Below are 27,224 nucleotides of genomic sequence, written 5' to 3'. Positions count from 1 at the left end.
CACAGTTCTTTGGGTAGTACGCTAGCCAACAAATGATATCAAGGACTTTGTGACCAATTTCAGAGTCTACACGGAACACAAAAGTTAGCAGCACGTGATGAATTCCTTGTCAGACAGATACAAAGACTTTAAACACAAAGAGTGCCACAATATTTAGCAGAGATACAATGGCAAGCAGAGTGCATCAGTTGAAGATATGTACACAGCTGCCTCTGTATAAAGTTGTCTTGACAGTTACCGAAAATAAGAAACAGTCAATTGATGTCATTTGTCCAGCACTCATTCAAGGCAAGAAGTTTCCCCTATCAACAGGCACTACAGCACTGACCACACACAGACAACACCCCAGCTGAAATGAACCTGAGAGATGTGGTGATCAAAGATATGGCCACCTCGAATGAGCAAGCCAACATCCTTGTACAGTAAATGGTGAGGGTTGCAAAATAGAAACCGGTCGGAGTATCGGTATTATCAGACAACACTGACATTAGTCTTACTCTTGCACCATTACCTTGAACACGGCTTAACATCTTTAGTGATTATAGAACCCTCAGTCCGAGAGAGAATTGTAATAGACATCATGCTGCTGCAGAGAAGCACAGGAACATTGTAGCAGGACCGTTAGCTGCCCCTGGACTCTCAAGCTGTGATACAGTAGCTTCCTATTTTGGTCTCCGCAAAGACACAGTGTTGAAGATTCTGTTAGCTGGAAACTGCCTCTCTCTGCCAAGTGACATCAATGCAGCAATGCCTGATGTCATTGAAAAGGCAACCAAATTCATGGCTGCATCGATGAACAATTACAAATTGTTCCACCAAGTCAGAAGCACAGCAGAAATCATAGTCAGCAAAAAAATGGCAAAGGTGCCACATCAACACCAAAGCTCAATTCTTACCACCACCAACTGAAGCACTTCTAGCAAATGTAAAATGAGCACATCTTCAGATGTATGTGTGGAAAAAGTGCTTTGGATCCACCCCTGCCCCCCAGTTGATCAACTGCAGTATGAATGGATATACAATGACCGTTCCAAATATCTGGAGGAGCAAGTATGGTAAAGTTTTTGGAAAGGGAGACTTGGAAGTTAATCAAGTACTCTTGCAATGCATCTTGTAAATCTATGAACTGTGAATGCAAGAGTGCCAAACTGCCATGTACCATATTGTGTGCATGCTAAGGTGTGTTGTGTTGCGATGACGTGACAAAAATCAGCTTTAGCATTTGCAGATGAAAACAGCAATGACAAGCAGCAACCTGTATTACTCATATAGTAAGACACTCAACTTAGTTTGAATGGGAAAAAAAACACTAGTAATCATTTATAATGATTCCAGAATGAAGCACTTTGTTAAAAATTATAACTTTGTTGAATCTATATACTTATGATTTGTTGAATTATTTCACATTAAAAATAGTGGTCGCTATCAAATGAAAATTGAGGTCTGTGCTATACCCCAAACCCTCCTCCTCATATACCCCTATTCAAATATGTATCATTTTGATTGATTGATGTTGCAAACCTTTAATATATGCATTTCATGTATTAGAACTCTTCTGCCTTGATTATGGGTGGGAGTGGTGAAGGTGCGATGAAATTTCAACATGCTCAACTGTGGTAACGTGATCAGGCTGATTCTTAAAGTATATGGCTTTGCAATACAGAATCCACACAAAAAATACAACCTCATATGCACTCTAAAGCAAGGTTGATCTGAGTAGCTGCTGAACTAAAAGCCCCTTGTCCCTTACAGTAGGCAGGGTGAAGTCTTACATGGATCAGATATCTAGTAGCCAGAGATGGATATGAAAGATTGAATCTGATCTGGGGATAAGGACAGCACCATTGCTGGAATGCCAGTATCCTCACCTTCCAGCAGATGGAGGAGGTAGTGGAGATGGGATTCTCACCAGAGCATTACTAATGGGGCCTTTCTCTCATCTTTTACCTTAGCCTCAGCAGGGTTACCCCTCAGTTTTGTAAGTGTCATACCTTTTTTGAAGCCTTGGCTCTGAATTTCATGCTGTACACCCACTCTTTCAATAAAGCAATTGTTCGTGTTGCTACATTACAGGGAAGGATGTATTGCATCTTACACATAGGGAAGCTATACAAGTCTCATTCTAAAATTGATGCCTTTGTTCTAGGTTTCAAAGCCTTGTCCTGGCAACAAGCTATCACATACTAGCCCTATGGCAAGGCCATAGAAATTCAGGGCCATTTCCCTGATGAGAAACCTGCCCCTCCACTCACTTCCAGCTGCTGGGAAGGATGAGGGTGCTGGGATTCCTGCCAGGCAGGGTGGATAAAAATCTATGATTTAAAAAACAAAAATTGGATTTTTTATTTAAATGGGTTTTATTTAAATTTTTTTAAATAAAAATACTTAAAATTAAATTCAAAAAATGACAACCTATGTTAAAGCCTAAACTTACTACAATCCATTAAAATCACAAATGCAAAAAACTAATATTGAGAAGAATGTTTGGCACCAAGTTTTAAAGCTAGTCAGACCACTGGACTGGCGGAAGTCACTGGCTAAGCTCCTGGAATCAGAGTTTGTTGAAGTGCTAACCAAGCTTTGGACAGCAGTAGCCTCTTCTGAAGGTGCAGAGAGAATAATTCCTTCATTTGAGTTTATTCAATTAGTTCAGTTCAGTGACAACCTTAGTTCAATGATAAGACGCCAATTGGGAGCTGAAAAAGCAGCGAAGCTTGTTTTCCTCTTCCAATCTAGGAATAAACACTAGGTAAGAGGATGAGATCTGCTCATTCTAAAATCTTGAAGGACAGTGACCAGAAATAATCAGTTCAGTTCACTAACTACAGATAACATTCCTTTTGTCTAGTAAATAAGTTAATTTTAAATGCTGAACCTGTTTTGGGGAATTTGATAAACTTTTTTCTTATGTATCCAGCACATTTAAGATAGTTTGAATAAAAAAAATTAAAACGCTGGTTTTGTACATTTTAACAATTCAAATTTCCACCCAAAGAGAGCTTGACAGAAATCACAAGTAAAAATTAATAATCTAGTAAATAAGAAATATCTCATTCACCATTTTCTTACATAATAGAGAGAAAACAAAAAATTAGGTTAAACTATATAATTGCTTAAATAAATGCATATAGCTATGGTGTATCCTCATGGTTAAAAAGCAGCACCACATTTAGTGTAAAGATTATATTTAGTTGCAAATCAACAATAAGAATCAACCTTTCTTTAGAAAAATAAGGAGAAAGTATGAATGCAAAACACCGTTAAAATTGCTGATTTTAATCAAGGTTTCCTGCTTGCCGATTTAAATTGCTTTGATTCAAATTAATCCACCCTCCTGCCTGGGTAATGATCCTGACACCTGCTAAAGAGCTAACATCTTGTACATCAGCCTCTTCTTGGTGAGTGACATTTGATTTCCCTTCTCTTCCAAGCTGCTCTCTTTCTCTCTCTCACACCCTTTACTCTTACTTCCTTACCTAGAGCCCCCTGGCAGTTCACAGGTCTCTGCTACTCTACCCTTTCTGGCTAAGAGAGAGGGGAATCTCCAGTGCTCTATGCCTCGCCTCTATTTGTTGGGACTTCCTCTGCTATGACTAGGTCCAGCACTGGAAGAGAGTATAGCCTCAGTTATGCAGCTAAGTGTGCTGAGTCCACTGCTTATAACGCTACTCATAACCCTCTCCCTGTTCCCTTGTGCTCCCTGTTTATCATATCCACCTGTTGTCTCCCTGTGTAACTTTATTATGCACAAACCAGAGATACGGCTCTTGGGGTCAGGAACCATTTTTTTCATTATTTAGGTGCATAGCACCTAGCATAAGGAGGCCCTGCTGCCTAGCGCCTGGAGGCCCCAGTACAAATAATGCTGAAGTTACCATTGGGAAGGTTCTCTTTGCAGCCATAAAACCTATATACCATTTTTTTTTTTTAAATGAAATTTCAATTCCTCAGTTCAGGGCCTGCACTCACCAGGGAAAGTTCCCACTCGTGAATGGATTTTCCAAGCCTTGTCTATAGATTTGTTATAAAGCCAATGGTCTGTAGTCAAAATGAGGAAGTAGCAAGTATTAACTAGGCCATTGGTCCAAACTCCTCTGAAGAAGATTTGAAGTCATTCCTTCCCCCTGCCCCCACTCAGAATCATTTGGGTTGGAAGGAACATCAAGCATATCATTGCATTCCTCCCTCTGTACTGTGGGGAGATCTAATTGGCCTGGTTAGGATAGGAACAGTGTAATACATGGTGCCAAGCATAAGCCTAACTTTCCTCCAATAGTGGAGATTCCAGTCTCCACTGGCAGTTTGTTCCTTTGCCCAATTGTCCTCACAACATATCTCCCTGGTATTTAACGCTACATGCCGAGGAGGATTTAGGAAGACAGCTGACCTCCTTAGTCATTCCCAGATTTCTGGGCACTGACTTTCAGATTTGCCAGTCATTCAGAGCTGCCATTCACTTCCAATGGAGTTGTAGGTACTCAGTAATTATGAAAGTCAGGCCCATGGCATCTCCTTGCCTGTTGAGGTAGGAGATCGCTGTAACATTATCCAACAAAGCCTTAACCACTGTCTCTTCAATGGAGCAAAGCACCATCAACCACCTGGTAATTTATTTTATACAGTGGAAACTGTATAGTTAATAGCAACTGGGTGTGTGCTATTACAGATTTAATCATGTGATTGGTGAGCAAACCAAGCCTTCTTACCCTAGTTCAAATAAATTGAGCACACCCCTACTCTGATATTACTGTGCATTTAAGTGGGATGCCTCAAGCAACACCCTGCCTCCGCAGTATTAGCCAACATGGACAAATTGATCTTACACCAACAACAGAGCACAGCCCAGTTTATCAGGCTACATGATCCATCAGCAACATTATTGGGGAGAACATGCTCTGCCACCAGGAATTTGTATTGCCCCCCCAACCACATCGACCTCCCACCAATCTGTGGGTTCATCGGTACTTTTTTCCTCCCCTCTCACCACACCTGTGACACTTAGGCCTGGTCTGCATTTAAAAGACTTACCCTGTAACAAATAAAAAAAAAAAAAATCACACCAGTAAAAAAAATTTTTAAAACCAAAAATAGTTATATTGGTACAAGTCCTAGCATGGACGCAGTTAGATCAGTATGAAGATGACATACCAGTGTAGCTTATTCTCACATGGGAACAGCTATACAGTATTAGAACCTTTATGCTGGCCAGGGGCACCGGAATGGGATCGGGGGGGTGGGGAGTGGCAAAGGTGGCATGGCCGTAACTTTTTATGGGCTGTAAGGATGAGTGACAGGAGGAAGTGGGTGGAGAGGAGCAAGTGGAGGGTGGGGTCTTGGGGGGGAGGGGGAGAAGCTTGACAAGGGCAGGGCCACAATTCAGGTGCCATTGGCATCCACACTTTTAGGGAGCTTCCGGCCACTCCTGCTGCAGGCATAAACTGCATCCACATTAGTAGTTAAAGCAGCGTAGCTTTCTAGAGTCGCTTAGACAAGCCCTTAGCATTTGGTAGCCAAAGTAGTTTTACAATCCTGCTTCAGTCCTGGCAGTGAGTCTGCATTTGCTGGTCAGTAAATCAATGGAGCTGTGTCAATTTTACATCAGCCAAGGATCTGGCCCTTCCAAATAAAGTAAGTATTTGCTCTGAAAGATTTGAGAAGGTGAATAATACAACCCACAAACCACCCTCAAACTAAGGGATCCGAAATAAAGCATTTCAGAAGGAGGACAAAAGCCAAAGCTATTTTCAGTCAAAGCAGTGAGGGCAAAATTCAGCTCCCTGAATAAGACAGGCGCTCAGAGCAGCATTCAGACATGACTCAGGCTGTGTCCGCACCAGCATTGCTTTACCAGAATAGAAATGCCAGTAGTCCATACCAGCAAAAAGTGTTCCTAGTGTGGGCATAGCAAGACCAGCAAAGCTATGCTTTGTACTGGTCTAGTAAAACCTCAGCTCATGAGCAGAGTAAGCTATATTGGGAAAGGCGCAGTTTTGCTAGTATATCTGCATCTACACTAGGGACTTCTGCCCGCACAGCTTATGACTGTTGGGGATCACATCTCTTCATATCCCTGACCCACATACCTATGCTGGCAGAAGTCTGTAGTGTAGACCTGATCTGAGTATATGCTTCCTCCACACAGCATGGGTGCCTGGAACACTGCAGTTACATCAACCCATACAATTGTGCTTTGAGAGCAGTTTTGATTTTAGTGAGGTCTCAACACCGCTCTTCTGATCTTGTGTTTGGTATTGTATTTGACTAAATAATACTAGGTTCCTGGAGGCAAGGTTGCGTCTGTTCAGCTTGCAAAATCGTAGGCATGTATGATGCAATCTCATGCAAGTGGCAGTGTGGTTTATGCAATTCAGAATCTTCAGCTAATCTCAAACTAAACCTTCAGCCTTATGGACTCAAGGAGCTCAATATATTTAGCTTTTCAAAGAGATGTTCCAGGAGTGGCTTAATTACAGTCTAAACCAGGAGTCTCAAACTCAGTTAGGGCCAGTGCCAGTCCTCAAATCCTCCCCGTGGGCCAATAATGTCACTGAAGATGGTGTTCAGAAAAGAAAATATTTATAGTGCATTTTTTATTTCAAATTTCTTAGAAATAAAACTGTCATACAACTTTGTACAATTTTTCACCTACCAGAGAGTTTTCAGCGTTTGCCCAGCACCTGGCAATGATTCGGTTCTGTCAGCGTGTTGGTGTTTGGCCTCAGAGACCGAGCAGTTGAAACCTTCAGGATTGCAGCAAGGGGTGCATCAGACAGTTGTGCTCGGTATTTTGACTTGTTTATATTCATTGTGGAAAAAAGTGATGCCATCTCCGTGGCTGACTCTGCCCAGTGACTAGTGATGGTATCTCTGTCCCTCTCCCCCAGCCAATGGGAGCTGCAGGCAGCAGCGCCTACAGCAGACATCAGGCAGCATGACTGCATGCATCTCTCCTCCACGGCTGCAGTGGGGAGGTTCTCAGGCTGCAGATGGGCTGCAGGCTGGGACTTTGAGACCCTGGTCTATACATAAACTAGATGGGGAACAAATATTGGCTACTAGATAACATGATCTAATGGCTGGAAGTTGAAGCTACACCCAATAAAGGTGTAAATATTTGACAGTAAGGGTAATTAATCATTGGGACAACTTACTGGGGGTCATGATGGATTCTCCATCACAGACAATGTTTAAATCAAGATTGGATTTTTTTTTTTAAATCTGCTCTAGGAATTATTGGGGTGTGGGGGGAAGGAAGAGTCCTATGGCCTGTGTGACACAGGAGGTCAGACTAGATGATCAGTGGTTCCCTCTGGCCTTAGAATCTATGCATATGGATAATCAGATCACACCCCACAGATAGCTCTGTATAAACTCCCTCCACAGACACCCATCCCAAATCAATCCATGCACCTAGAGCCATGCTTCCCGTTATCCCAACTACATGTTGTAAAATGATCCCAAAACAGCCCCATATGGGGGTGATGTTGGGGGCAGAGATGAGATCTTTAGGTTCTCTCACTTAACAGGAGTAAGCCTGACTCCCTGCTACAAAAGCTGGGTGGGAGGGCACAGCTGATCAGACCTCAAATTACAGAGAACTCAAAGTTTATCTATATTACCTTAAATGGCAGATCAGTGCAAATCCCTACAGTACAGAATAAACCTGTGAGCTCAGATTTCTTTGGGTTACAGACCTGATGCTTAGGATCTAACAGAAACACCAGGTACCCAAACATAAGATATACCCAATACCTTGTTTGACCTACCACTACCCCATAGTCTGGCATTTGCCCAGTATATGGAGATGGGTTCTCAAGAGCTCATATAAATCCACAAGGATTTCCAGGGGAATCAAACACCTCCCCCTTTCCTTAATGCCATGTCTAGCATTTATACTGCACCAAGTGCCTAGCTCCCCAGTATTCTTTACGTAGGTACTCAGGAAGAGCTGCACATGCAGATAACCTAATCTACCTATGAGTTTGTAAAGGTGCCAGCTAAATCTTGTCCACACACACACACACACACACACACACCACTATTCTAGAGTAAAATAGGGTGTAAATTTGGAGTGCAATATCTTCCCGTGCAAACTTATGGGACTGGTCTACACATGGACAATAAAAAAAATCAAAACTAAAAGGAGTGATTTTAAAGTGGATTAGTTAAACTGAATTAAACACCTGTGTAGATCCTCTCAGTCAGAATTAGAATGGCCTTAAATTTGGTTTAGCTTAACTCACTTCCTGATTTGGCGTATCCTGCATAGTTGTGTGTTACACACCCTGCCACCTTACATCACTTCATTGGCCAGACTAGCACAGGAGGTTGAAAAGCACTCTAGCTCTGGCTGTTGGCTTTGCAGGCACTGACATGCTAGCTGCTGACAAACTTTCCTGAGTTTCCCAGCTAGCTACTTCTCACTCTGCTTTGAATATTTTTATTCCCGGTTCCTCAAATCAAGGGAGGTGCTCTTGGCACTTGTCCTGCTCTAAAGGTCAGTGTTTTGGCAGATCACCACACCCAAACAGCACACCCCAGATACCAGGCAAACTGACAGGTAGAACCAAGGTAGTTGTAGGTGGACTGGGAAAGAATTTTCATCTCCATTTTAAACAAGTATTTCTGCCTACACAGAGTAAAACCGATTGCCAGCTTTGGGACTGCATGCGATTTTCCCTTGGGGAATTTGGTGTTTCTTTGCCTCTCCCTAATGCTGCAACAGGGATCACATACTTATCCGATCTGAACGTATCTCACAATCAGTTTTCTAGTATTACAAGGAGTCTGGTGGACTTTGGGTTCTCAATCCAAATCTATTTACTGGTAAGTCACAGCTTTAATTTTCAGTGCATGACTTTGACTAGCAAATATCCAAAGCTGCAGTTGTGAGATTTCTCTATAGCCAGTGAAGTTCTGGAGATTCCACATGAGATGGTAACCCTAACAAGAACTCACCCAAAGACCCGCTGAAGTTTGGCGCCATGACCAGCATTAGCTTATATGCAAGTATTCTTCTGATCAGGTTATGAAAAGCTTCAGAGCTGGTCAGCCAGCATTTTTTTTTTTAAATAAATAAAAACGGGAGCAGACCGTTCATGAATCAATGCAAAGGCAGCTCTGAATAGCGTTCTACCCACTCACAGAATCAATCAGAAGGGACATCTAACACTCCTATGTACATAGCACCTCTGCAGAAATGAGACGCAAATAGAGCATCTCTCTAGACTGCAGGAAAAGTCTGCTATGAACTCAGATGCAATTGTCCCTGCTCTGCTGCATGGGAACAAACCAAGTACATCCTTCCCCTAGAATGCAGGACAAATGTGCTGTGCCTGCTTCCTAGCTGGGCAAGGGTTAACCCACAAATAAAAGCTATAGAATACTGCACATCCTCAATCTCTCGGAACATGATTTGGGGGGGCTGGGGAGGGGCCAGAAAGCAAACACTCATCTTTCTAAGATCAGACAACAGCAGATACAATAAGAGTGGTGGTTGTTTTGGTGCCCTCTTTTAAGGAGAGGAAAAACCAGCCTGACCTTACCTTGGTAGGAAGCCAAGTAGAGAGCGATTAGCAGCACCCAGCCCTTCCACATGTGGTTCATGCTGTTTCTTGGTTAAAAATCCTTCAGTGGCTGGAATCAGAGCTAACTTCTCCAGGGCTTTACCCTCTGCTGTGCCTCTCCAACACTGAGCAGCTCAGAGACAGGCAGCGAGGAGTGAGCTGACACCCACAAGATCATCGCCACACCCATTCCCCTGCACATCATTGTAATAATTACCAAAATTATGCTGAGGAAGGAGCGAGAACTGAGTGCGTCCCCAGGACAGCTGAAGAACAACCCGATACTGCTCAGCACAATGACCTGTTCCCTGCAGGTGGAAGGAGACTGTCCTACTCCTGTCTTGGTTCCTGCAATCAGTGGGGGTGTGGAGAAGTGGTGGCTAAAACCGACTGGCTATTTCATACTGAACACAGCAGCACACAAGCCTCCCCTGCCTCACCCCATATTGATAGGTCACTTTCCATACTATTTTTGTAGTTGAGTATAGAGCAAGCAGATTCTTGGTGGTGAAATGTTATGCTTAGAGGCAGCCAACTTGCTACTTCCCAGATGACTAAAGACATTTCCCCACCCCCCACCTATGAAAACCCAGTTCATATATTTGAGACTAAGAGCATCCCTCTGACCAGGACACATCCAGGTAAGAGACAGCAAGGGTAGAGAACAGAGAGGGAAGTCATTTGAAATGCAAGTCAAGCTTGTAGACGGATATTGCCTTGTGTCTCCAGAGCACAGCCATGGCATTGCACCACCTTAATGTTGCTTTGGGGTCCTGTGACACAACGTGCACTAGCCCAGAGAGGGGATCTGTGTTGGCAAGAATGGTTGAGCCTGCTAATCTACAGGCTTCTCCTGCTCAGTATGGATGATACAGTGGACTCCTGCCAGCCAATTGCAGTGCCTGGAATCCTGGTACTGGAGCATGGAGGAAAGGCCAGCATATATGGACTCCTCACTACTTTTGTCCCTGGAGAAAAGGTTCATAGTTTGAGATCTCAAGAAGAGGATTTATACCAAGGGTCGGCAACCTGCAGCATGTGTGCTGCTGATTTTTACTGGCACACTGCTGCCAGCGCAGGGCCCAGCCGCCGCCCCTGCTCAGCCCAAGTGAACAGAACCCCAGGCTAGCAGCGGGTTGAGCGGGGCCGGGACCCCAGCTGGCAGGAGCCGGTGGACAGAACCCCAGACTGGCAGCAGACTGAGCCGCTCAGCCTGCTGCTGGTCTGGGGTTTGGTCTGCTGGTGTAGTGTATTAAATTTCTCCCCGTAGAAATGCGCTACTTGTGGAGCACCAGGACTGACAGCTGTAAGTAAGTAGCACATTCCTACAGGGGGAAATTTAAACACTACACCAGGGTAGGGAAGGCTTTGTTTGCCCAAACAGCCGGTCCACTTCCCACCCCCCTCATAACCCCTGACCCACCCAACCCCCCCCCCCCCACACACACACAGCACCTTGTCCCCTGATGACCCCCTCCTGGGACCCCCTGCCCACCCCTCTCAGAACCCTCTACTCATCCAATCCTCCCTGCTCCTTGTCTCCTGATTGCCCCCTCCCGGGATCCCCCCCACGCCTACCTCCCCCATCCAAGCCCCCCTGCTCCCTGTCCCCCGATTGCCCTAACCCCTATCCACACCCCAACCAGCCCCATGGGACTCCCATGCCCATCCAATCACCCCTGTTCCCTGTCCCCTTACCATGCCGCACAGAGCATCAGGACTGGCAGCCATAAGTAGTATACTGGAAGTAGCACATTCCTATGGGGAGCAATTTAATACACTACACCCAATCCTGCTCTGCCCACTGACGGTCTGGAGTTCTCAAAATATGTTCTCTCACTCCTTATCAAAAATTACACTACAATTAGCTTAAAAACTTTGTATATTACAGTAATAATTAAAAAAACTCATAATGTTAACACATAAGTACAACTATTTTGTTTCATCAAACCTATGTGCCAGTGCTTAATTTGCACTTTTGATTTACCTTCTTAAAAAAGCCTCATGTCTCGCACCCCCAGAAAGGGCATCTTGCACCCCCAGGGGGTGCATGCACCCCAGATTAAGAACCACTGCACTAAACTGATATAATCTGCATTTTAATTTTAAATGAAGCTTCTTAAACTGTTTAAAAACCTTGTTTACTTTACATACAATAGTTTAGTTACTTAATATAGACTTGTAGAGAGAGACCTTCTAAAAATTTTAAAATGTATTACTGGCATGTGAAACCTTAAGTTAGAGTAAATAAATGAAGACTTGGCACACCACTTCTGAAAAGTTGCTGACCCCTGATTTATACCATAAACGCTTTCAATTCAGCTATAGCTTTGAATACCTCCCACCCAAGATTTGGGCTCAGTTTCTGTCCTTCCTCTCCCTACCTCAGTGCCCTATGTCTCTCTTAAGCTGAATTAAGACAGCGACTGGATAGTTGGCACTTTTACTGGTGCACATCAGTTACTGTGCCATGTCTCCTCTTAGAAAATACTTCTATCACTGGGAGATGTAATGTAGAGAACAGCTACAGAGTTCACAAAAGGAAGCATCATGCCCCCGGGTCTGTTTGCTCACTGGCATGGTAGATACGCTTGGAATAGTTAAGCTACCACGGCCATGTGACCTTTCTTTATATTGCCACATGGTACTCCAGCAGGGAAGGTGTGGAATTTGCATGGCTCTCAATCCTTTGTTGTCCAAGTATACGATGCTTAGTTACCAAAGAAGCAGCCTCAGTGGCTTTAAGTTATTAGGTAATCACTTGAAACAAGTCCAGCCACACCGAGTTCCTCCACTCACAGTGCATAAATTCCCATTCCACAGGCCTTGTGTTCCACATGAAGTCACAAGAAAATTTTGATCTCTAAACCATGATACCACTCAAATAGGTCGATATGTATCCTTCTTCCGACAAGGATGGAAACCCCATCAAAAAGTCAGTGCTGTTCTATGTTCCAACAGTTTTGTGAGAAGCTATTGCATGAAGGGGAGCACATGCTAAGGGATCTCTAGCAAGACATCTAACCCTTAGAGGCATATGGCAAGATCTGATCTCTAAATTCAGGCCTTCCTGGGAACTTCCAGCAGAGGAACATGCACAATGTTTGGATCAACAGACCAAAGCCAGTAAAAGATTTCAGGAAAGCAAAAAAGCACAAGAGGTCAGGTTTTCAGGAAGTCTTTATTGTTAATTACAGAAGCTTTAGTGCAAAATCAAGACAATGTTCTACAGAAAGCAACTGCATATTTTTCCCCTCCAGTCTAGAGGAAGACAATGCTATTGTTCTACAGGAGAAAGAAAAAAGTTCCTAACACCAGTATTGAAACACTACACAGAACAGCTTCCAATTCACCTTTCACCAAATGTGACTATGTTAATCATTTGCTTCCCAAAAAAAAGGGAGACAATTAAAACCTTGTCACCTATAGAAAACCAACATGTTATCCCCTGCCACAATAAAAAGGATGCCATGTAGTTTAAAAGATTTAAGGTTGCAGTATCGTACATCCTATAATTCTAGGGCAGAGATGCTACTGTTAAGGAGAACTCACTATTTCCTGAAAACATCTCTCCCCCCAGTTCTGGGTAGGAAAACCCCTGATGAGACAGAAGCCACTGCACAAACCTGCAATCATGGAGAAAAACTGCAAATGCTTAGTATTTGTACAGCCTTTTTTTGATTAAAAACTTCCAGAGTTGTATACAGATCCAAACAAACAAAAAAAAAAAAAAACATAAAATCACTGATCTCAGTCAACTAGGATGTACAGCTAGAGAAAGTAAAGCTGCAACTGAGTGGTTTTAAGTTAACTCAAAGCATTAGTTTGCTTGTTCCTGAAGTGTGCTGCTAGAACTGCCCTCCGCTCCACACTCCCACCCCAAAAGAATGCCCAGACAGAGAAGCAGACCATCACGGGCAGCTCTCTGAATAAGCTGAAACTGGAATTTTCAAAGTTCTAGCTATGCCTACTTTGAGAGTTATGTGCTCAGCCATACATATTCTCTTCTCCAGAGACATTTTCAACGTTTATTTTAGGTGTCTTTTTTTAAAAAAAAAAGAAAAAAAACAAACAAATTCTGTTCAGAACTATGCACTGGTAATTAGTTGTGTGGTGCAAAGCCAGTTTGGGGAGCTAGTCAATGTCCACATAAATGGAATTTTGCCAATGGTTTGACAGTTTTCTATTCTCTAGAAAAACAGAAGGCTGAGGTGTTCTGTGCCTGTTTGTTCCTCACCGCGTGCTAAGGGAACGTATGCCATTGGGTTTAATGTGCTCTAAAGAAATGAATATGAAAAAAATGCTCATGAAAGGTTACAAATAAAGGAATGTATTACCATATTTTGCTAGGGTTTAATGTACCTTGACATTCTTGAAATGTGTCTTCCATTATTCTAATGCTCAGGCTATAGAAAGGACCCCATTTCTTTGGTGCGCAAAGAACCACTGCTCTAATATGGTACTATTACATTATCCAGGCTCGGTGTTGCATGAATCTAGGCAGGGATGCGGTCCGCTGCATAGGCTCAGCATTAACAAGATTTCCCCCCCCCTTGCAGGCTAACAGAGCTGCCAGAAACAGATCTATAGTACAAGTGTTTATTATTTTCAGTGCGCCTTCCACAGGCGGAGCACTTCTGTATATTAATGGGTGTCCTGCAGGGTTTCTCCTGGAGCACTGGTGATGCTGACAGATTGAGGGGTGGATGAAAGTGGGTGGCAGCTCTGGGCAAAGCCAGGGAGCCTGGTAGCTGTTCTAGAGTCCTGGATCACTGAAAAACATACCATCTTAACACCAGCTGTCTGGGTGAACCTCAAAACAAGGATCAGTGCCCTTCTGAAATAAAACCTTACCACTCTGTTCCCACCCTTTAGATTAATCACTGCCTTCTTCTTATCCCTCTTTCATACACTCCCTTGACCAAAGTGTGCTAGATCCACTGATTTAGCTTACTGGGACCATTTTGTACATCGATATGGGTGCTATGAGGCTGGTGAAAAGCAGCAGCAACAACAAACTAGTTTAGAGTCTTTCAATGGGAGTGGGATGACCTGTGCCTTAAATGTTTGCCTATTGCCTGTGGCGTGGGACACTGGACTAGAGCCTCTAGAATGAGGTCCAGAGGAAATGGCCAGGATGCTCAAAGCTCCTGCAGTCTGGATTTTCCACCCGAACAGGGTCCAGCACCTTACCATCAGGCAGCTTGGAGGCTCTATAAAGGAGGCAGACATGTACTCCCGAGTACTCCCGAGGCACTCCCGAGTAGCGCAGCAAGTCCTCCTCTTGGTAGTGATGGCACCACAATGCCCCAGATCATTACCATTTCCAGACTTCATGAGGTGAGTAGACACCTCTGGTTGCCCAGCAGATGAGGAGAGCTTCTTAGGTACCAAGGCCCACATCATGGATCCAAGGAAGCAAACATGAGCACGGCTCATCTGCAGGGCATTTGTGTCTGGAGACCTAACCTCAATCCCTCCTCTTTCTTCCCTCATACATTTTTAGCTAGAGCTCATTTTCATAGCACACAGCTTTGCTTTTTTGATCTACATTAACCCTCCCCTCCCCCCCAACAGATCATAAGATATATTTGAAATTCCCCACAAGTAGTCTCTGTAGCACTGGCCAGGTCCAAGGAGAATGCACTGCCCAGGCATGCTCTGGGATTTCTAACTTTTCACTTCATAAAGCCTTATGTGGCACAATCCCACTCCCAACAACTTGTTTGGATCAGGCCCCAAGTCTACTGAAATCAACGATCTATTTACACTGGATCACACCTTTAAACCTTGGCCATGAGCTCAACACAAGAGCTGCTCCACCCCACACAAAGACCACACACACACACACACACACACCCCCACCCACCCACCCCTAAATATTTTCTAGGTGCATATTCTTTACATAACTATAAAAAAAACTTTGAAAATTCCAGCCCAAGGGATTTGTGGACTTATTTACCCTAACACTGTTCCCTCCGCAGATTACACAAGGAAAATTTAACTTTACAATTACTGTATAATTTAATATTCTTGCCAGATGTTTATGCAGAGCACTCGAGAGCATATGGAGGTCTTCCCAACCAGTGACTACAAAAACATTTAAAGTTTAGACACTATCCCGATTCTTTTTAGAACTGACACAAGAAGGTTTTGTCTTCGTTTCACTTTCACTGTATGCCACTCCTTCCAGGATTGTAAATACTCCACCCTACTGGTCAAAATCCACAGTATAATGCATATTCTTTTAGCGTATAATCAACTAAACTGTATGATCAAAAATAGCCTCTGTTATGTCAATGTTGCAGATCAGAACCTTCTGCAGCACTACTATAAAAGAATGACAAAGGAACTTCAGGATTGGGAAGTTAAGAAGGCAAGGAGAGGAGGGAGATTCAGCTCTCCTGCCAACCTTACCCCACAATTTAAACACACACAAACACCCTGCGCATTTTCAGAATTAAAGATTTCTTCTAGTTCCACACGTGACGTTTGCAGTGCTCGACAGCCTAGGAAAGAGAGAAAGGAGTAGTAGAAGAAGGGCAAAAGACAGCTTGCTAGCTTTAAGTGAAACCACCAACATGAACAGCTTGTGGCCTCTCCACAACACCCAGGACTCCGTGGGCAAAGTTTTTTTTTATTGAATCAAATTCATTGTGAGGGGCTTCACAAGGAAAGACAAGAGGACAGGAACTCAAACATTAGAGGCCTCTGAATCAGCAGCTGAAATCTGTCATTTTCTTATCAGGGCCTAGAGATTGCATCCTGCCAGAGGAAACATCCCCCACCAATTAACTGCAATTCCTCCAGCTTGTTTTTGTTGCCAGTTGAATCCATCCATTAAGGAGCCATGTTAAATCCTCCTTGGCTAAAAATACATGGCTAAATACAGGGCTTGTTTTGTACCATATGAAAGGTTGGGGATAGGAAATTAAGGTGATGGGAAACATTCTTGCTGCAAGTCAACAACAGGTAAGAAAGAGCCTATAATTAATCCCAGGACACCCTTGTCTAATGGGACCCACTTGTTTGCTTTCTGAAACTGGAATTTAGAATTTGAAGGATGTTACAGAAGCCAGAACATAGTATTTGTAGGAGTTCTAACAAAAGCTGTTGTATTTCTCTTCAGCTTTGAGCATTATTTTTGCAGCACCACCTCAGAGTGGATATTGAAGAGGAAATCCCTAATGACTTACATTGCACTGAGCTGCAGTCTCCAAGTTCTTACACCAGTAGCCTGGGCCCCACACACATTCTTCTGACCCTAAGAGATGCTGTTTAGTTGACACACAGACTCCTAGTTTCTGAGCAGTGAAAGAGAGGAGAGAAAGGTAAGTGGTGTCTTCCATTTACATTCAGTAATCTCACTTCCTCCCTCATGATTCAGTCCCGCTTGTACAGCTATGACTGTTGCCAACAGGGGTTGGAAGATGTAGCCAAAGCAGAGGCAGTGCTAGGAGCTTCCACACCTGCAATGCCAGACTGCTACTGACCATTCAGCTACAGACTGAATTAACAGACTTCTGAGACACCCCTTCAGAGGGCACCAGGTCTCAGACATTAGACAATTTCAGCTTATATGCTGTTTTCTGGTCTCGACTTAATACACAAGATCCTACCAGAAGCAGGAGACCTCACATGGGAGAGAGTCTGAGTTAGTCACGAAAGGTAAAATCCTTGTACTTAAGATTTTGGAAATACAGATCTGATCATTTCACTTATGCAAAGGGGAGAGATACTGTAACCCCCCTGCTCTCCTTCAGCCTTGCCAAAGACCAGAAGACTAGTCTTGCAAGGCCTAATGCACTCTGCTGATGGTGTACTTATTATGTACATTAGAGCGGAGCCTGTGCATGTTAGGCACTGTGTACATACACACAAAGGTCCAGCCCAGTCCCTGCCTTGGAGAGTTTATTCTACACAGAAATTTTGTTCGCTACATGAATTACTTACAATGCATACAAAAGTTGGGTCCATTATCTCTGTCAAGATTGTCAGAAGTATCGGCTCATACTGGTCCACAAACTGAACACACTGTAACAAGACATAGGTTATTGAGACATTTTGTATTAAATTTAGATGGAATATGTGGGCTAAAGGTGTTAAGACCCTGTCACTGTAACATTCAGTTGTGTTAAACAAGGGGTTTGATATATAGAGAGACTTTAGCCCAGTGGTTCTCAAACTTTTGTACTGGTGACCCCTTTCATATAGCAAGCCTGTAAGTATGACCACCCCTTATCAATTAAAAGCACCCCCCCCATTATAACTGCTGAGACAAAGCAGAGTTTGGGATGGAGGCTGACAGCTCACGACCCCCCCCCAGCAATGCAAGAACCTCACAACCCTGAGGGGTCCCAACCCACAGTTTGAGAACCCTTGTTTTAGCCTTACTACCATGGTAAATATCTTAAGTTACAGAAAAGAAGGAAAAATGGTTAAAGCATCTGAAATGCAAAGTATTAAGTAAGGCTTTTATTGTAACATTGCTGGTTGTTCCTTTCCCTTCAGCTGGAGAGAGTTTACAGAAGGAAGTCTCCCCTTGTTAGACTGTCGTTTAGAGAGTACTAAGATGGCAATAACTGTCTTTTTGAGAAAAGGGGAAGAAATTAGTCGAGATGGGCTGGAGCTGTTGTTGCTAAAGTCCAATCCACTCGCTATAAGATGAAGCCAAAAGAAAAGAGAAAAGAAAAAATGCAGCTTGTCTCTGATGCTAACTTTCAGCCTCACTGCTCAAAGACACATGTACCACAGTCTTATCAGTCACCCTGAGACCTGAGAAACTCATACCGGCATCAGGCTGTTTGGGGCATTGCATTTTATCTTTTTTGTTTAGAGGCCTAAAGCCAGACTTAGACAGAAGGAAAAAAAGGAGAGAGATAGGAAACAGAAGAAACAAGGCAGGGAAGGAAAAGGATACACGGGGTCAGTGGAAAGAGACAAAGGTTACATCTACATGACAAAGATAAGTTGACCTATTTAGGTTGATTTACAGCCACCGCATTAATTACTGCAGTAGCTGATGTGCAATCTATCCTCTATGGGTCAGTGGTGTGGGTCCTCACCAGGAGAGCTTCAGCTGACCCAAGAGGAGCAGTGTGGGAGCCTGGTCTCAGCTCTGCTGGCAGCTCCTTACCAGGAGCTTGGCTGCCCCCTCTAGAGCCACAAAATTGACAAGACAACCAATGTGCCCCTCTAGGGGCGGGATCCAGCAACCCTGGGGATCCCCACTGGGAGCAGAGGGCTGCTGGACTCTAGCTGCTGGCTTTCTTGTCAATTTCACAGCTCACTGTGAAATTGACAAGAATGATAGCCAACCTAGGGAATATTGTTTCTACAAAGACACTGCATTGCCCTAACTATACAGGCATAAGTCCTATGCCTAACGTTGAGGTCATTTTATGATGTTGGCATAGCAGGGGAGTTGCAATGGAATTTCAGCGTGTACACCTCCACTGTTTTGTCAATGAAAGCTGACTTTTGTTGATTAAAAAACGGCGTAGTTGAGACAAAGCCAAAAAAGTTTCACATCCCAGGTGGTATTCATGATTCAGCCAGAGTTAGTGGAGGCAGCAATGAGATCTGGTCCCTCACTTTGACCTGGTCTGGGCAGGACACCTCTTGGGATTGGAATAAATGCTGGGGGTTCAGGAGATATGGCAGAGGCAATTAGGATGGTGAAGCTTGCACTTTTAGCCAGATTTTCTCCCAAAATCTTTTTCTTTAGGACCCAAATGTGGAGTGATGTGAAGATTAGCCCATCCTTTTGCCTACCAAATTTGTCTACCAATCAGGCCTCATTTGACACACCAACATTGGTGTATTAAATTTCTGCTTGACTTTTGTTTATTAATTGTGATTTTAACACGGTCCTTGTGTTATATTAATAGGCCTTTATTTTTGGTCTAATTTAAAGTCTTCCCCCACCCCCAACCTTTTCTTTTTTTTTCCCCTCCCCTTTTTACACTAACATTTGTTGTCTTAGATTGTGATATGTGAAGGGATTTATTGGAAAAAAAAAAAAATTTACAAGACACTCCTTTCCTTCCTCCAAACAGCATTCACTGAGGCAATAAGTTTTACCATCATAGTGTTTGCCATTAGATATCTGAATACAATTTCGAAGGAGCGTCAAATCGGACCTGCCACTGAAACTAAAACTCAAGGAGCAGTAGCTTAGAATACAATCACAAGCATGAAAGAACAGAGGGGTGGAGGAAAGGCAGAGTACACACAAGTATTCTAAGGACAATCACAGTACTATGGAGAGAAAAAGTCAACTCAACATTTTTAAAGCAAAATTTAGTGAAATTGATGAGATTAGACAAGTATCTGAAATGGAAACTCAACAGGTTGAGCACAGGCAGCAGCAGGGCAAACTCCACTGCACCAATACCCCTCAGCTCTCTGCTGGAGATGCCATCTTTAAAGGCAAGAAGACTGTCAGTCTCCACGACCATTAAGTCTAGGATTTCTGCCGAGGAATTGCAACAAGATTGCCAATTGTGATTACCAGCTCACTTTACAGGCGGTCCAGTGACTCCAACAACTTATAACTGCTTTTAGTTGGGTTACCAGTCCAAATCCAATACAGGGTCTATGCATCTGAAGTGGGGTTTTTTTTAACCCACAAAAGCTTATGGCCAAATAAATCTGTTAGTCTTTAAAGGTGTCACCGGACTCCTCGTTTTTATAGCCCATTAGCACTCTTCAGCCACCCAATCAAGGTTTACCAGAATATCTTCAGCGGTGTACTATCACATTGCCTTTTGCTAACTCACGAGCCAGTATACTATAGACAACTTTGTTAATCCCCTAAACTGTACCAAAGGGCAGCTGCAGTTTAACATGTGATCTGTTCCAACCCCTCCACCTCAGATATAGGGCATCACAAACTAGTCATTACAAAAGTTTCTCAAGAAAGCTAATAGAGAAACAATCCAGCAACTTGTGCCTCAGTATAAAAGGTGGATTTTTAAACTGCTCTCAGTTCAAGATGGGACAGGAGACAACTGCCCAGTTCCTTTACTGTCCAGAGAAGGGACAAATTCCTTCACTGTGACCATTATACTTTCTGCAATTGACTGATCAATAATTGCTTTAGCATGACAGACAGTATTTTCATACTAGTCAATGTGTGACTTGTCTGTCTTTATACTATTTTGCTGGGCTAGTTGGTTTATACATTTATCCAATTCGTATTGCTCTTTTTCTGGTACAAGTCAGGTTGCCACACATCCAGAGGCAGGTGCTGCCATCTGATCTGCCAGAGATCAAGTTTCCTCTTCACTTGTGCAGTGTACTGCGAACAAAAAGGAAGCTTATATCCTTTGAATCAAGCATCAGAAATCCCATCAAGGATCAGGCTGCCAATTGGGGGCAATTTAGAACCACACACACTCTCCCCAGAGACTTAGTTGTACTGTGGCTAGTTTCAAAGCAGTCAACAGCCCATGAGCCCTTCCATAATATTTCAAATATCACCTGCCACAGATGGAGGCAGTGAGCCATCTCAAGCACAGAAGAAGTCACTGTGAAGACTTGGATGTTAATATCCAGTCACAGGGCACAAGCATTTGGTCCCAGCTACATTTTAGAAAGGATAATCTATTGAAGGGTTAAGGATCAGGGTAGAGAAAAAGCACTCCGATAGGTGATAGGGTCTAGATTTTGACACTCAGATCCTCTAGCCTCATAATGGCTAAATCACCACTTTTACGTCTATTTACCCTCCCCAGATGAGGTACTTTACCTCCTCGAGGATAGGTTTTGGTACAAAGTGACAGATTTTTTCAAGTGCAGCCTCAATTTCAGCTCCTGTAGCATTCGACTCCAGTTTCTTATCTAAGTAACTTACAACCAGCTTGCACACGTCACAGAAGCCACCAGCCTGCAACGGCTCTGGAGCAATTCTCACTGATCAAAGAGAGAGACCGACAATTAGTATTTTTTGTTAGAGCGATTATATTGAAAACCTCTATCTTGCAGCTGGTCCAGTTCTTAGACTAAAGAATAGCCAAGAGGCTAACAATTGAAGTCCAGGTAAATAGTATAGTAAAAGATAGTCTCTACAGGGGAATCTGATCACACATTAAACAAGTGTGTGTTTTATACTCAATATTGGTTACCCAGTGCTTACCTTCATGAGAAGGCTTGCGGCTTCTGCAGCATTTCAGCATGATGCACACAGTTTCAGGACTAGTTGCCTCCAACAACATATCAATGACAGCTTTGCCATAGATTTCCACAAAGTCCTTACACTGGTCTTTGATACTTTGAGGGAACACAGAGCAGAGCTTCTCCATTTCATACACTATTTCCTCCTGGAAAGAGAGAGTGGGAGACATGGTGAGAAGGAAGAATCCATGGAATCAATCCCATTAGTACCCATTTATGCCCTTGATCCCACTTAGGAGGGGGACAGATCTCACTGTTCCAGGAGCATGAGGAACCCAGAGAGCACTATTAGGACAATACAAAGTTACCACATATCAGCTCTCCCCCCCCATCCCTAACACAGCAGCGGTACACGCTACAAGCAAGGAGCTGCATCATTTCAGCACGTTCTATTTCAAAACGTCACAGTACAAGAGTTGTCCTTTGGACCAAAACCACACCTCTGTCCTGTTGTTCTCCAGCAGGTTGGTCACCTCTTTCACCATTGTCTCACATATATTGCAGACAGAGATGGTTTCCGCTTGCACCAGGTTTTTCTGCATCTGAGTATAAGGCAATATTTATAGAAGATGATTATGGTATCAATATTTTAAAGTTAAATGGATCCAGAAAACACCAACATCACCCACCAAATATGAAATTTGTTCAGGGGCAGCATGACAGCTTGCTTCCCCATATTAGACTTAGAATCATAGAATATGAGGGTTGGAAGGGACCTCGGGAGGTCATCTAGTCCAGTGCCCTGCTCAAAGCAGGATCAATCCCAAACTAAATCATCCCAGCCACGGCTTTGTCAAGCCTGACCTTAAAAACCTCTAAGGAAGGAGATTCCACCATCTCCTTAGGTAACACATTCCAGTGCTTCACCACCCTCCTAATGAAAAAGTTTTTCCTAATATCCAACCTAAACCTCCCCCACTGCAACTTGAGACCATTGTTCCTTGTTCTGTCATTTGCTGCCACTGAGAACAGTCTAGATCAGGGGTCAGCAACCTTTCAGAAGTGGTGTGCCAAGTTTTCGTTTATTCACTCTAATTTAAGGTTTCGTTTGCCAGTAATACATTTTAACATTTTTAGAAGGTCTCTTTCTAGAAGTCTATAATATATAACTAAACTATTGTATGTAAAGTAAATAAGCTTCATTTAAAATTAAAATGTAGAGCCCCCTGGACCAGTAGCCAGGACCCAGGCAGTGTGAGTGCCTGAAAAAATCAGCTTGTGTACTGCCTTTGGCACGTGTGCTATAGGTTGCCTACCCCTGGTCTAGATCCATCCTCTTTGGAACCCCCTTTTAGGTAGATGAAAGCAGCTATCAAAAATTCCTCCTCATTCTCTTCTGCAGACTAAATAATCCCAGTTCCCTCAGCCTCTCCTCACAAGTCATGTGTTCCAGCCCCCTAATCATTGTTGTTGCCCTCCACTGGACTCTTTCCAAATTTTTCCACATCCCTCTTGTAGTGTGGGGCCCAAAACTGGACACAGTACTTCAGATGAGGCCTCACCAATGCCAAACAGAGAGGAATGATCACGTCCCTCGAACTGTTAGCATTTTGGGCTGTATAAGTAGGAGCATTGCCGTTAGCCTTCTTGTCAACAAGGGCACACTGTTGACTCATGAGCTGACAAAGTAAAACACTAAATTACCACTGATAAATTGCTGAAAAAAGTGAGTTGCATATGATGGAGCCAGTATGGACAAAAAGCCATGGGTGAACTGAAATGTAAAGTCTATTTGTAAGTTCCAAAAAGGTCTTACAAAGAAAGGAATGGCTCTTGGAAAGGTCACTTCTTGCCCAGTTTAACACTGAATGAAAAGTTTATGTGAAGTGGACTGAAACTTGCAAAGGCAGGAGGATATGTGTTTATCTAGTGCAGGGGTTCTCAAACTTAATTACTTAATTGCACTGCAACCCCCCTTCTGACAAAAATATTACTACATTACCGGGGGGGGGGGGAGGGAAGGGGGCGGGGCGGGGCGGGAAGAGAACAGAAGCCTGAGCCAATCCAAGCCCTGCTGCCCTTCAGGGAGGTGGGGCAAAGCCAGAGCCCCACTGCTCCAGTGGAGGGGGGGAGGGGGGGAAGGAGAGAAGGCACAGGCATGGGCAGGACGGCCATAACCTGAGCCCTGCCAACCAGGGCCGAGGACCTTAGCCTTCAGCCCTGGGGCACCAGCAAGTCTAAGCCAGGCCAAGCAACCACATTAAAATGGGGTCATGACCCATTTTGGGGTCCTGACCCACAGTTTGATAACCATCGATTGATGGAGGCAATTTTTCCCCACTCCAATTACTTGGATTCTATTAAAAGAAAAGGAGTACTTGTGGCACCTTAGAGACTAACAAATTTATTAGAGCATAAGCTTTCGTGAGCTACAGCTCACTTCATCGGATGCTCACGAAAGCTTATGCTCTAATAAATTTGTTAGTCTCTAAGGTGCCACAAGTACTCCTTTTCTTTTTGCGAATACAGACTAACACGGCTGCTACTCTGAAACTTGGATTCTATTATCTGCATTGATTTTTAAAAAGCTACAGAGCTCACTCAGATCTTCAGGACCAAATCAATTTGAACTACAAGCATCCTCCAGTTTCCTGTACCAGAGAGTCTACTGTAAAAGACATTCTTCTCAAAGTCCCTATTTCCAGTGCATTGTAACTATCTGAAAAGACTTCTCTTTTGGGCTAAAGTTTCTCATCCTTCACCTCAGACAAAAGGTGATGGGGAACCAATTATCAGAAAGTTTGAACAAAATAAATATAACTGAGCTGATTGAGTTATATGTATGAATATGGTCTTTTTTTTAAAGAAGGTAAAATCATCAAAAGCATCCAACACCAAACATAGGTTAAACTTCAATTTTATCAAAGATTTAGTCCTCAATAAGGCCTAGTGCCTCTAATAATGCTTGAAAAAAAAAAAAAACGGTTGTTCAAAATTCAAGCTATAAGCAACTGAAAGACGTCCTGGACATAGTCTAGTACTGTACTATAATTCATATTTGACTAAAGATTAAAATGGTACCTCATAGCTTTGTTCTGTGCCTGCCCCAAAATGCAACTCTCCGAAAGGAAGCAGCTTCTTAAACTAAAACACTAACCAGCGATGGTCAATAGTTTAATGTGCTAGGAGACTAGTTCTGTGCACTGAAATGGAAATCTGGAAGTCTGCATTCATCTATATAGCTTTACTTCATCATCATCATCTAGCTCAAGTAGCCTTGATCCTTTTACAAGAAAGCAGCAGGTGGTGTTGAAAGCCATATCTTACCTCCTCCACAGACTCCATCTTCACTTCATGCATCACTTTTGCAGGCACCAGAGTCAGGAGGGGCACAGATTTCAGGGAAGAACAGAATCCAACCATGACACAAATATCCTTTGGTTGCTGGGAGAGAGATAGACACACACATCAGCTAAAGAGAGAATTTAAGAGATTCCACACAGATTCTATTTAACCTCAGATTCCATAAAAAAGGGGGGGGGGGGGGGAGAAGATAGGCCAGAATTGAAAAAGCAGCAATACAACAAAGGAGCTTTAAAAGTGCAAGAAGATTGTTCTCAGATTCAAGTACTGTGGAAGGAAACAAAAGTTTTGGCCATTACTGTTATAGGCAGGACAAACTGATCAGGTTTAGTAATTTTTAATCTGAAACTACTTGGGATTATGGGCTAGTTCTTAGGCATCTGCAAATGACCAACCCCTTAAAACAGACATGTATCTTCTTCAGTGGCCAATGTGATCACAGGAGAGAGGATATTCTGTTATTTCTCCATTAATCTTATGAAGGTTTGAGTGAAGAACACATTTTATCTGGACTCTGTGCAAGATCCAAGAAATGCTGGGAAGTTCAATATTGATTGACATCCAGGAAAATCAACTATTTTCTGTAAAAGTATCTGTTACTTTCACTAGATGCCGTGTCATGTGATTAATTCTGTAAATAAAGTGTTGGCATGAAGAGATGCTTCCAACAAGATCACTTTTATGCAGTTATAATATACTATCTCTAAAGTAGCAGGGAACATAGCCCATACTTCTCTAATTTATCAAGAAATGCAAAACACAAAAAAGCTAGGCAGAAACCAGTTATTTGTACACAAGGCTTTGAGTATCTGCAATATTTATACTATAAAACCCAAGTTACTAATCAAATCGTAAAGAGGATGGAGCAAACCAAATAGAAGCAAAAGCTCTTGATCACTGGCAAACATGGCTCTGCAAATGTAGGTTCTTGTATTGAGCCCCTCCCTGTGGTACAGAAGCCATTCTGCTACAGCTCTTTGCAACAGTGCAACTATTCCAGCTCAGCAATCCCTATGATGGTGAATGGATTACAGCTATCTGCTCCAATCTTGCTACAGCACAGGGCAGCAAAGGTATTCAAATGGGTACACCAACAACTCCCCTACCTAAATGTTAATTAGGTATTATAGTGGACACTTAATATGCCTATACCAAAGATTTGGGGGGGGGGAATTATTTCTTCTGTTTATTTTGTGCATTTTACAACTCTTACCAAGATCCCATTTGTGTTAATTCTTCATAAAGCAATAAAGGACAACATTTTTTCTTTACACTGACTACATTTTAAAGTGATGTTGCCCACTTAAGAACTTGTGCCTACATGACAGTAACCAAGTGACTGAACATCGTTTAGCTGATTCTGTGACCTTCGTGCTCAGACCACGACTGGTGGGGAACAAGTCAGCAAGACTGGAGCTATTGTATCTGTAGTTCTACCCGCCACAGGCAATGAACTAATATACACCAAAACTGGAGAGCTTACTGTGTAAAAGGGACTGCATTCTCTCCCACCCACACCCTTCATGGGCATTTCCCACATACCTGGAATCCAGAAAGAAGAGTTTGTGAAGGATTGGGGAGGAAGCAGTGAGATGAGAGTGGAAGAAGGATGAAGGGGCTTCTTAGGCCGATGTCCATAATGAACTGGTCTGAAATTCTTAAAAGACTAGTTTATTCTCTGAACTAAGACACTTCCTGCCTCACTCTTCTCCCAAGTTAGGTTTACTACCGTTTGCTCCATCCTGTGTATGGTTAAGAGAGGACTAGGGAAGGGTTGGAGGAAGTGCTATCTAAACTTTTGTAGAACCCAGGACCCTATGACCTGCAGTACTCGAACACTCATAGCCGTAAGTGCACTTCATGATGCCATAAAAGTGTGTTAGAAACATGTCCAAAATATTTTCCCCCTTTAGAAGGGGAGGTTTTTATAAGCTGATTTCCTGTTTAATACCCGCAGATGTCACTAGAAGTCCTTTGAAACTGGTGGTACTACTAACTAACTATTAAAAAAAAAAAGACTAATGCCAGACATGTGAAACAGGGAACAAATTGTTCAAATAGGATACCTCATGCCAACACAGTGAAAACAGCACAGGGTACAAAGCGAGAGGGTTTTGTTTCCAAATAGGTTTTTGGCAAACTCTTGTCAGCACTATAGGCTAGCAGAAAAAGCAGTCT

General features: G+C 43.1%; 2 protein-coding genes across 9 annotated transcripts in view; both read right to left on the bottom strand.

The window, feature by feature from the left end:
• LOC119858396 (prosaposin-like) overlaps positions 1 to 12,675 on the bottom strand; it is a 47,948-nt gene extending 35,273 nt beyond the window's left edge. For 2 of the 4 annotated variants that reach the window (XM_043518183.1, XM_043518184.1), the window contains exon 1: positions 12,592 to 12,675. In XM_043518183.1, the coding sequence (XP_043374118.1) occupies positions 12,592 to 12,661 (70 nt within the window). In that variant the 5' untranslated portion in view covers positions 12,662 to 12,675. Of the gene's footprint in view, positions 1 to 9,545; positions 9,732 to 12,591 lie in introns of those variants that run through there. The other 2 variants (XM_038408930.2, XM_038408931.2) reach the window with 2 other exon arrangements.
• A 960-nt stretch (positions 12,676 to 13,635) lies between these two features.
• The window catches only part of LOC119858395 (prosaposin), a 34,534-nt gene continuing 20,945 nt past the window's right edge, over positions 13,636 to 27,224 (bottom strand). For all 5 annotated transcript variants that reach the window (XM_038408926.2, XM_038408928.2, XM_038408925.2 and 2 more), the window contains 7 exons: positions 25,011 to 25,127; positions 22,184 to 22,285; positions 21,706 to 21,889; positions 21,319 to 21,482; positions 17,520 to 17,600; positions 16,763 to 16,870; positions 13,636 to 16,075 (listed from right to left, as the gene is read on the bottom strand). In XM_038408926.2, the coding sequence (XP_038264854.1) occupies positions 16,040 to 16,075; positions 16,763 to 16,870; positions 17,520 to 17,600; positions 21,319 to 21,482; positions 21,706 to 21,889; positions 22,184 to 22,285; positions 25,011 to 25,127 (792 nt within the window). In that variant the 3' untranslated portion in view covers positions 13,636 to 16,039. The remainder of the gene's footprint in view (positions 16,076 to 16,762; positions 16,871 to 17,519; positions 17,601 to 21,318; positions 21,483 to 21,705; positions 21,890 to 22,183; positions 22,286 to 25,010; positions 25,128 to 27,224) is intronic.

Source organism: Dermochelys coriacea, chromosome 7 (genome assembly GCF_009764565.3).
Source record: "Dermochelys coriacea isolate rDerCor1 chromosome 7, rDerCor1.pri.v4, whole genome shotgun sequence".
NCBI lineage: Eukaryota > Metazoa > Chordata > Testudines > Dermochelyidae > Dermochelys > Dermochelys coriacea.
The sequence above is the reverse complement of the archived record's forward strand: the minus strand, read 5'-3'. Positions and strand labels throughout refer to the sequence as shown.